The sequence below is a fragment of the Manacus vitellinus genome, unplaced genomic scaffold, assembly GCF_001715985.3.
Source record: "Manacus vitellinus isolate BGI_N305 unplaced genomic scaffold, ASM171598v3 ctg7180002432971_pilon, whole genome shotgun sequence".
Taxonomy (NCBI): Eukaryota; Metazoa; Chordata; class Aves; order Passeriformes; family Pipridae; genus Manacus; species Manacus vitellinus.
The window spans coordinates 26,739-37,517 of NW_021938443.1; the positions used below are offsets into that span (position 1 = coordinate 26,739).

The 10,779-nt window shown below is 56.1% G+C and overlaps 1 protein-coding gene and 1 long non-coding RNA gene across 2 annotated transcripts; both read right to left on the minus strand.

The window, feature by feature from the left end:
- Window positions 1–4,284: 4,284 nt before the first annotated feature.
- LOC115307217 (gastrula zinc finger protein XlCGF7.1-like) lies at window positions 4,285–5,295 on the minus strand (the record flags this gene model as incomplete). Its single annotated transcript, XM_029958295.1, has 1 exon — window positions 4,285–5,295. A coding segment is annotated over one exon (816 nt), but the record flags the coding sequence as incomplete, so codon positions are not given.
- Window positions 5,296–5,537: 242 nt separating this feature from the next.
- LOC115307216 lies at window positions 5,538–9,813 on the minus strand. Its single transcript, XR_003915608.1, has 3 exons — window positions 9,728–9,813; window positions 7,237–7,435; window positions 5,538–5,585 (listed from the first exon to the last, which is right to left on the minus strand). It is a non-coding gene; the product is annotated as an uncharacterized LOC115307216 (long non-coding RNA).
- Between the last annotated feature and the right edge of the window lie 966 nt (window positions 9,814–10,779).

Genomic DNA, 10,779 nt, shown 5'->3' on the forward strand with positions numbered 1-10,779 from the left:
GATATGTGATTCACCCAAGGCACCACTGTTCTGTACATTAGGTAGCATTTGGGAATTTAGGAACTAAATGTTCACAAGGTATAAATTGAGAAAATGTTTAGATTTCAATACCCTTTTGTTTGGCATTTATTCACCCAAATATGTTTCTTGGGAAAGTTAGTTTTCCAAAGGGAAGGCTTTCAGTAAAAGAAAGGTCATTGATTTAAGGTTTATTAAATTTTAACTAAAACCAACAGGCTCCATTTGGGTGTAAAATAATTTAAGTATTTACTGCAGGCAACCTTCATGCTTTAGAGCTGTTGCTCAAAGCTTTCAATCTTCTATGAAGATGTCAACTGTAAATATAAAAATGCATCACTGAAAATGTAATGGTTCAAAGATTCTAACTGAAATAAAAATTCCTGCCTGGGGAAAGCACTATAATCAAAAGAAAGTGGTCTTAACTTTGTTTCCTGTGGAGGCCGCACTTGAAAAGAGTGCTTCAAGGCAGCAGGGTTGGTAGGGAATGCCAGTTTTTATTTATTTATTTATCTACTCTCCCCCACAGATGATGATAGTCTGGCTTTGGAATCAGCAATACACTTCAGCCACTAATACAAGGCAATATGTGAGCTGCTGCTGCTTCCAAAATGCAGTATCCTGGCATTTCAGTCAACTTTATAATCTGGCAAAAACCCACATGACAATATTAAAATCTAGTTCTGAAGCACTTTTATTTCTGAAAGCATTTGATGTCTTTTTATATCTTTTTAGCATATATTTAATTTCTTGGGAGCAGTGGCCAGGATGTACACTTGATGGATGACTGGGGTGGAGAGTCTCCCCTCACCCCATACTTATTTTTTCCCTCCCCTTTAATTTTAAAAAGAGGTGTGATAATTGTGCATTAGGTAATGCTGGAACATGAATCCTACAGATGCAGCTGTTTGACAACATTAATGTGGGGGGTTTGTACCATTGTTAGGTAAGTTAGCAGAGATTTTCCAAGCTAAGAAGGACAGCCTGCTGCCAAGCTCTGGTATCTCTCTTAAGAAATCTTTTTCTTCAAGGATGCCCTGAGGGAAATGATGACTGGATACTTTTCTGAAGGCACAAATGGCCTGTTTTCTCTTCCATAGCATTCAGAATGGGACTCCTTGTTCCAGCCTGCCTGCTCATTTTTTTGTGGTGCTGGGTTAGGGTTTTCATGTGTTTTTTCTCCTGGGATAAAGTTGTATACAGTGAATATTGATTATTCATCCCATGTCTGGTTCACTGTCTACATCCTGAATTTGACCCAGAGTCTGTGTAAATGAGGAATGCATTGAAACAAAGTCAAGGATCCTTCAGTGACTTGTTTTTGTGAGTTCAATCTTCTGAGACCTCTGATGAGTCTGGCAGGGCAGTGCCTGTGTGCAGAGGGGCAGGGAAACAGAGTCCCAGCCCAGCAGCAGTGCCAGGGAGCAGCAGCATTTGGCCTGTTGAGAGCTGCTCTTTTTCTCCTGCCACCCTCCCCTTCTGGGCCTCGGTGAGGCCTCAGTGCTCTGGGCCTTGGTCCCTGGGCTGGGCTGGGTCAGTCCTGTGGCCATGGCACTGCTGGCATGAGCTGGGCTCCACTGCACTCTTTCCACCACACAAGGGGCTCCATTTGCTCCGGGCACAGCCTGAAGCCTCAGCTCTTCTTCTCAAGGGCTCTCAAGAACAAGGCCAAGGAGCAGACTCCCCAGAGGGTCCTTGCCTTGCTGGTTTCTCCCTGGAGTCCGTGTGCTGCCCTCAGGGTCCCACTGTGGGGGCTGAGGGGCTGAGGCTGCTCCAGCTGGTGCTGGTGGTGGCCAGTGCCCCTGGAGATGGCAAATGGGGCCTGAGGAGCCCGGGGCCGATTCTCTGCTGCTGTGCTGGGGAGCGGGGCTGGCCCTGGGGCTGCAGGAGCTGCCTGAGCTGATGATGTGCTGAGCATTGCAGCCCCAGAGGGCCTGTCCCTGAGCTCCATGGCCTCCATGTCCTGCTGCAGGGCCAGACCTGAGTGTGCTGCTCTGCTGGGCTGGGGCAGGGGCAGGGAGATGGGGGGACCAGGGAGGGGCTGGACTGGGCAGTGCCAGGGAGGGGAAAACCCCAGTGTTGAGCTGAAGGGTGTGAGTGGGCAGGGTGGGGGCTCTGCCGGCTGCTTGGGCACCTCTGGAGTCAGAATTTCCTTTGGCAGCACAACTTACTCAGAGGAGATAGTTTTGCAGAGTTGGCTTTTTCCCCCTCTTTCCCAAGGTTTTCTCTTTTGTTTTCTCATCCCCTGAGGGGAAAAGGGGGAAGGGAAGCACATGTCGATCCCTGCTTTTATCTGTATACAAAAGGGAGCTGGGGTGGGGAGGTAGGGGGGAAACAAAGCGATTTCTCCCTCTATTCTCTCTCTTTTATCCCATTCCCGCCTCCCTCGCCACACCCCGGGCGACTGTTTCCCCGCCGCCCCTCCTCGCTCGTCCCGCGGGGCAGCTCTTTCAGCTCCGGGGCGGCGGAGACTCCCCCGGCGCGGCCCTTTGGTTTCCCTCGGTTTATTCTCCGGAGCTGATTCTGTTCCCAGCTCGCCCCCCTCTCTGGCGACCCCCGCCAGGGCCCGTCCCGGGGCGGCTCCTTCAGTGCCCCGGGCGGCGGGGACCCCTCGGGGCGGCTCCCCCAGGGCCCCGCCCGCCGCCGCCGCTCCCCGGGGCCCTCCCCGCTTCCTGCCGGGATCGGACACCGCCGGCGGCCCCGGCCCTGCCGGGCTCCATCAGCCTGAGCAATTGCTGCCAAGGAGGGGCCGGGGGCTTCCTCTTGGCCTTCGTCTCCCTGGCGCTGGGGCTCGGCTTCTACCTGCGCCAGAAGGTGAGGGGGGTCCCAGGGGGTCGTGTGTCCCCCCAGAGCGTCTGTGCCCCCCCGGGGACCCCCCACCCCGCTGTCACCCCCTTTTCTCTCCCCACAGAGCTCCTGAGCCGGCGGCGGCCGCAGCCCCTCCCCGGGGCCTCGGGCCCAGCCTGGACCCCTCCTGTCCCTGTGAGGATTTTGGGGGGTCGTGTGTCCCCCCCTCCCCTGCTGCCACTCCTGATCCCAGGAAAGCTTCCCAGTTCTCCCCAGTCCTGGTTATTGGGGGGCAGTGGGGGAGGGGGGGTGGATAACGAGGGGTGGAGCCGAGTTTGGGGGGGGCAGAACTGGCTCCGGGATGGATCGGGAATAGGGACTCCCCTGTTTCCCCCGTGTAACCCCACTCTGGGGGGGCTTTGGGAGGGCACCTGCCCCTCAGTAGGTACCCAGCTCATCCCAAAAGGTGCTGGGAACCCCTCAAAACCTTCTTAGAGCTCCCCGAGGACCCCCAAACACACTCAAAGCCCCCCCAGGACCTCACCCAACCCCTTTTCTGGGGGGACTTCTCTGGGCACTGGTGGTGCTGGGAGCCCCCCCAGCTGCTTTGGGCGAGGAGCTTTCGGGTGAGCGGGGGGTGGGAAGGGGGAGGTCGGTGGGAAAAGGGAGGGTTAGAGGGGATAAAGGGGTAGTGGGACCCCAAACTGAGTGGGAGGGGAGTGAGACCCCCCAAAAGTGGAGGGGGGGACCATTGAGAATGATGGGAAATAAGTGGGAGAGGTCAGGAGAGTGGGGAAAGAGGAGGGTGGGACCCCCAAACTGAGCATGAGAGGGCTGGGGAGTGGGGAGATGATGTGGAAGGGGTGAGAGAGGGGGGAAAAATGGGGATTGGGACCCCCAGAGTGATCCTAATTGGGGCTGGGGATTGAGTGGACTATGAAAAAGTGGGAGGAACAGGGAGAAGGGTAAAAGAGCAGGGGTAGTGTGGTGGGATAAACGGTCCCATGGGAGCCTTTGGGCACAGGAGGGCTGGGAAAGGGGGGTGGCCCCTCTGAGCTCCCAACTTACTGTGGGGTGCTGGGGGCTGCTGGATCCAATCTCAACCTTGGATCATGCCAACAGTTTCAGTTTAGAGAAATTACAGAAGTGTGACTGAATCACTTTGGTCCCCTAGGTTTTATTGATGGCAAATCAGATCTATTGATAAAAAGGAATTTATTTAGGGATACAAATGATCAGACAAAAGATCTTCATCAGAATTACTTAGTGCACAATATATACACTAAAACTACCTGTACAGGATAAGATAGGACAGTGCTCTACACTAAAGCAATTGTTGAAGCAATTCTACTCAAGCTGCCACAAAACGAGAAATTTTTAATTAGAGACAGATGGAACTCCCCCAGACCAACGCTGGTGGGGAGATCTCTGCTCTCAACCTCCAGGAGTGACCCTGGGGGGGTCCCCAGCCAAGGCAGGAATCTCCACACACCCCCCAAGAAGGGTTCTGTTGTCAGAACCTGCCCCTGGGAAAGGGGACTGGCCCTTTGTGGTCAAAAGGGATGGAGTGACAGTCACTGGACTCCAGGGGTTGCCTCCCCATCAGGGGCTTCATTCGGGGTGTAAGTAGCGGCCGAAGCTCTTCCTGCAGTCGGGGCACTGGTGGGGCTTCTCTTACTGGTGGGTCCGTTGGTGTTGGGTCAAGGCAGAGCTGCGGGTGAAGCTCTTCCCACACTCCCCACACTTGTAGGGCTTCTCCCCGGTGTGGATGCGCCGGTGGGTGATGAGGTGGGAGTTCCGGTTGAAGCCCTTCCCGCAGTCGGTGCAGCGGAAGGGCCTCTCATCCGTGTGCGTCCGCTCATGCCTGACGAGATTCCCGCTGGTCTGAAACCTCTTCCCACATTCCCCACACGTGTATGGCCGTTCCCCAGTGTGGATGACTTGGTGCATGCGAAGGTTGGAGCTGTCCCTGAAGCTCTTTCCACATTCCCAACACATGTAAGGACGTTCCCCAGTGTGGATGTGCTTGTGTTTGCGAAGGGTGGAGCTGTCACTGAAGCTCTTCCCACATTCCCCACATGGGTAGGGTCGTTCCCCGGTGTGGATGTGCTTGTGTCTGCGAAGGGTGGAGCTGTCACTGAAGCTCATCCCACATTCCCCACACGTGTAAGGACGTTCCCCAGTGTGGATGTGCTGGTGGGTGAGGAGGCTGGTGCTCCACCTAAAGCTCTTCCCACATTCCAAGCACCTGAAGGGTTTCTCTCTGCTGGGAGGCTGCTCAGGGACCACCAGGTCAGAGCTCCCCCTCAAGCTCCGGCCGCCTTCCCGGCACAGGCTGGCTCTTTCCTCCTCAGAGCACCCTGGGCTGGCTTTGGAGCCCCTCCTGTGGGGGGATCTCCGGCCCTTTTCCTCCCCGCTGCCTTCCTGCGCCGGGGAGCCCTTCAAAACGGCCTCTCCCACCAGGGTCTCACGGGGGGATTTGTCCTCCGGGCTCTCCCTCCTCAGCTCGGGGCCTGGGGCAGGAAGCAAGAAGGACAGGCAGGGGATTTGCCTCCGGCCCACAGGGAAGGCCAAGGACATCCCCCCAACTCCGGCCCCGGCAGGACGGCGGCGCCAGCGGGGTTGTCCTGCAGCCGGGGCCATGCTGGGCTGACAGAGCCAGCACAACACCCGCCCAAAGGGACACTGACTTCCTCCTCACCTGCCTGGGGGGCCCAAGGCATCTTCCTCTTCCTCGCAGCCTCCTCCTCCATCCGCCCAAGCTTTGGGAAGGACAAATCCTGATGGGGGGAAAACAAGGGCTGAGCGCGTTGGCTTGGGGGTTCCTCCTGCCCAAGTCCATCTCTAGAACTCACCGGGCATCCTGTATCCATAAAACCCCCCAAAACACCACGATTCAGCCCCGAAAAACCCAAACCATCGAGATTCAGGCAAAAAATCCCTTCAGAAATAGCAACCCCTTCAGAAATAGCAACCCTCCCCAAAAACGGCAAAAACTTAAAGTTTAGCCAGAAAATACTCCAAAATATGAAGATTCAGCCCAAAAACATGGTGTTTAATTGTGAGGATGAGGGGAGTGATGTCATTTCATGAGCACTTGATTGACTTACTATATATTAATCAAAAGCTGTATTAATGTAGTGTCACTTAAAACACTCCAGGGCTGTTCCTCGAGGTTCTCTGGCCCCCTGCCAGTCTGGGGCTGTTTCTCCAAACCACCAAACCAAGTGTGCCAAACGCCCTGCTTGGTCAGTGCCAGCTGGGGGAGCGGGCACTCAGTGAGGGGATGAGAAAACTGCACCCAGGGCTGGGCTGAAAGAGGCTTCAGCACCACTTCTGATGGCCTGGGGGGCAGCATCTGGCTTCTCCCAGAGAGATGGCACTTGTTCCTCTGCAGGGAGTCAAGGGCAGCAGGGTGACTCCTGCTGCATGGATGGAACAGCAGAGGATGCCTTGGGTCCCCAGGATTGATCAGCACTCAGGGATACAAACTGCCCTCGGGCTCAGGATGCAGCTGCCAGCACAGATTTCCCTGCAAAGTCTGCAGGGAGTCAAGCTCTGCAGAGGAGATTGTGCCCCATGGATGGGATTGCAGAGGCTCCCTCAGGTCCCCAGCATCAATCAGCAATATACACAAAAGGCCCCCTTGAAAGTTTTTAGGGGGAGTGTCCTGTAGGGAGGGGACAGTGTCACCCCACCAGGGTGGGGCTGGCAAGTGGGAGGCTGCCCCAGGGGTCTGCAAGAGGCCTCGTGCTCTGCTCGGCCCCAGCACTGGCTGGTCCCAACACCCCCGGCTGCCCCCGGCCCTGGGCAGCTCTGCTGCCACAGGCTGTGCCCTCACCGTGGCCCTGCAATGGCCCTGCCTGTCCCTCACCCGTGGCCCTGCCCGTGGCCCTGTCCCTTGGCTCTCTCTCTGCCAGCTCAGTGTGGGGCACACGGGCTGGGGGTCCCTCCCAAGCCCCCCGGGCAGCCGGCGTTGGCTGGGGGGATGTGAGGGCTGGGCCTGCTCAGCACAGCCCCGGCCTCGTGCCCAGCGCCTCTTTCCTGCCCCACACAAGAGCTTCCCGGCCCCCCAGGGCTCCCCTGCTGCTGCCTCTGCTCCTGGCCCTGCCTTTGCTGCTCCCTTGGCTGGGGCAGCGGCTGCAGGGGGGGATGGCAGCAGCTTCAGCTCCACGGCACTTCCTGGGGGGAGCTCAGCCCGGGGGGACGGGCAGGGACCTGATGGGGATGGACAGGGGCCCAGCAGGGACAGCCAGGGCCTGCAGGGGAAGGCACAGGGACAACCTGGCCCCCCACACTGCCACGGCTGTCTCTGCTCCTCCTTGCAGGCTCCGTGGCCAGGCACAGTTTGTGTTCCTGGGTGCCCACCATCTCAGCACTTGGAGACGCTCAAATCAGCGCCCGCAGCTCTGCAGCAAAGCCCCAGCTCACCTGGCACACAGGGGATGGACACAGCACCTGCTCGGGGATGGGCACTCACAGCTTTGTTTCTTCCCCACCACAGGGCTCTCCTTCCTCAGCAGCACCTCTGCCTTGCACTTATTCTCAGCCTCACCTCAGGGACAGCTCTGGGCTCACCTCCGCGCCACTTCTCAGCCTCACCTCAGGGCCTGGGCTCAAGGACAGGAACCTGCAGGGAGGGGACATCAGGTGCAAGCTGAGGGCTGCCTGCTTGCACTGGCCTCTGGGCTTCTTTCTCCTTCTACAACCAGCCCACAACTTAGCCTGCTTTGCTAACACCACACATTTACAGACTAACCTTGGAGATAGATATGGACAGACATCTCTATCACCCTGGGGATGGAGCCTCAAGCATGTGCTGCCACAGGAATGGCAATCAGAGAATCACAGAATCAGCCACGTTGGAAAAGACCTCTGAGATCATCAAGTCCAACCCTGGATCCAACCCCGCTGTGCTTCCCAGACCATGGCACTGAGGCCACATCCACTCTCACCTTCAACACCTCCAGGGACGCTGAGTGCCCTCCCAGCACAGCCCAGTGCCCCCAGTACAGCCCACTGTGTTCCTGTCCCAGGGTGCCGGGTGATCCCTCTTGGGGTGGAGTTGGAAGGGATTTGGCGGGGGGGGCTCGGTGAGATTTGGGGGGATCTGGGGAGTTTGGGTGGGGATTTGGGGGTCTTGGAGGCATTGGGGGTCAAAGGGATCTGTGTGTGGAGGGGATTAAAAGGAAAATGGGGGTTAGGGAACATTTGGGAGCCTGGGGTGGGAGATGAGGGGCTGCACCACAAGCAGGTGAACCCTGAGATCCCCCTTGGTGTCCCCAAGACCCTCTTGGTGTCCCTAATTCCCCTCTTGACACCCCAAGATAACCCTGGTGTCTCCAGCATCCCCAGGGCCTCTCCATGGCCATTATTCCCTCCTTGACACCCCCAATTCCACTGTCCCCAAACCCCATCCCTAATGTCCCCAACCCTCCATCTCACCCCAGGAGCCCCCCCATTGGACCCTATGACCCCAAAACCGCCCCCCCCACGCTCACAGAAAGGCCAAGGGCATCTGGGGACACGTTGGGGACAGTTGAGGGGATTTGGGGGGCACTGGGTGATTACTGGGACACACTGGGGGGAACCAGGGGGCACTGGGAGGGACTGGAAGGTTACTGAGGGATGCTGGGAGGGCACTGGGAGGGACTGGGAAGGTACTGGGGGATTACCAGGACACAAGGGGAGACACAGACAGGTTACTGGGCAATACTGGGGGATCACTGGGCCATACTGGGTGGCAGTGGGAGGTCACTGGGACACACTGGCTGGTCACTGAGGGGGTTACTGGGCCATACTGAGGGTCACTGGGAGGTCACTGGGCAATACTGGGGGCACTGGGATCCCCAGATGTGGTACATCTCCCCCCTGCATTTTGGGGGGCACCCACAGGACCCCTCCCCTGAGGGCTGGGAGATCCCCTGAACCCCACTGCTGGGCTTTAGGGGACCCTCCAGCCCCCCTCCCTGTGGGGTCTCTGTCTGCTGAGTTTTGGGGGTCTCTGCGGTTCGGGGGGGGAATTGGGATCCCCTTTCCCTGGGGTTGGTTTGCCGACACAGAGACCCCATAAAATCCTCTCAAAACCCCTGAAATCCCCTCAGAAATCCACCTCTGGACCCATCAAAACCTCCTTAAAGACCCCACAAATCCCCTCAGAGACCTCATCCCCCTCCAGGACCCCCTAAACCCTCTCAGTGACCTGCAAAACCCACTTGGGACCCCCCAGGCCCTTTCAGGGACCCCAAAAACCCCCTCAGGGACCCTCAAAACCGTCTGGGACTTCTGAAATCCCTCTAGAAACCCAGAAAACTCCTTCAAAGACACCCCCTGCAAGCCCCCCAGGACCTCTGAATTCCCTCAGAGACTCCAAAACTCCCTCAGGGATTCCCAAACCCCTTCAAGGACCTTCAACCTCCCCCTAAGTCCCCCCAGGAAACCAAACCCCCTCAGAGACCCTCAAAAACCTCCTTAGGGACCCCTAAAAGCCCCTAACGGACCACAAAACCACAGAACAGCAGAAGAACTTCCTGTAAAGGAAGGGAGCAAAGAATCTGAGAAGGAGGAGACCAAGGAAAAACTGAACCAAAGCAATAAAATCATCCTGACCCTTGCAGTTTTTCCTTCACCTTTTTCTCACTTTTCCTTTTTTCAGGGTTCTTTTTTTCGTTGGGTGGTTCTGATTTTTTTTTCCGAGGGACTTTCTCGGCAATCGAATCGAACATCCGGGTTCTTGGGAGGCCCCCGGGCCCCGCGGCCCCCGAGACGGTTCCAAGGCCCTGCGCTCTGACCCTCGGGAACCCCCGAACCCCCGCGCTAAACCCTCCCGAGCCCTCCAGCCCTTCCACCCACGGCCGCGCTCCCCGCAGCCCCCGAGGGGATCCCCAGACCCCGCTCTCCCGCACCCCCCGCCAGCTCTCACAGACAAAGGCAGGACCCGCCGCCATCACCGATTCCCGCTCTGCGCGCGCACCGCCTTTAGAGAACACCGCCGCAGCCAATCAGCGCGCGGCCACGCCCCCTTACGTCTGCCGTCACTCCTGCGCGCCGCGCGGGGCAGCACGGGAGTTGTAGTCCTTGCGGCGGATCATTGCGGCCCTTTGCACGTGAACGGAGTGAGGATAATACTTTTTTGGTTTTATTGTTTTTCTGTCTTTTCCATCTGTTTTCTCTTTATTTTTCCTTTTCTTTTTTCTTTCTCCTTCCTTTTTTCCTCTTTTTTCTTTTTTCGTTCTCGTTTTCTTTTTTCTCTTTTTTCTTGTTTCTTTCTTTTTTATTATTTGTCTCATTTTTTCCTGTTTTTCTGTGGTTTTTTTCTCTTTTTTCTCCTTTTTCTCTTTTTCCTCCCTTTTTTTCTTCGTATGGTCTTTTTGTCTTTTTTTTTCTTTTTCCTTTTTTTTTTTACATTGTTTTCTATCAATGGTATTTTCAAGGAAGATTTAAACACAGATCAAAACAATCTCCAGGTACAAATCTCATGACAACAGATAATCTGCCATTGTTCCAGGTCCAAGAGGATTCCCAAGATCACAAACACTGAGATTTGAAGGGTGCCCACACAAAAAACAGCTTTCCCTGCTTTTTTCCACAGGTAAAGCAAGTGTGGAAGGGGCACTTGGCCCCAGGCAAGAGGCTTTTACAGCCACTTTAAGCAGCCCAGAGTGGATCTGGCTGGCAAATGGGATTATGCCCATGCTTTCAAGGAGGATTTGCAGAGTACACTGAGGGGAAACATTGAGAGCCATTTCTTCATCTACTGCAGGGATGAGAAGAGGGGGGAGCAGGTGCTGTGGCCCCAGAGCTTCTCTCTGCTTTGGGGACACTTCTGTGTTTTCCTCTGTCCATTGAATTCCCAACAAAGAAGGAAAAAACTACAGGAACTCCAGTCTGGAGTGCTCAGGACATGTGGAAGCAGGGGAATTTTTCTTCCCAGCTGGGACTGAGAGTGCAATTTCACACTCTTTGGAGAGCATT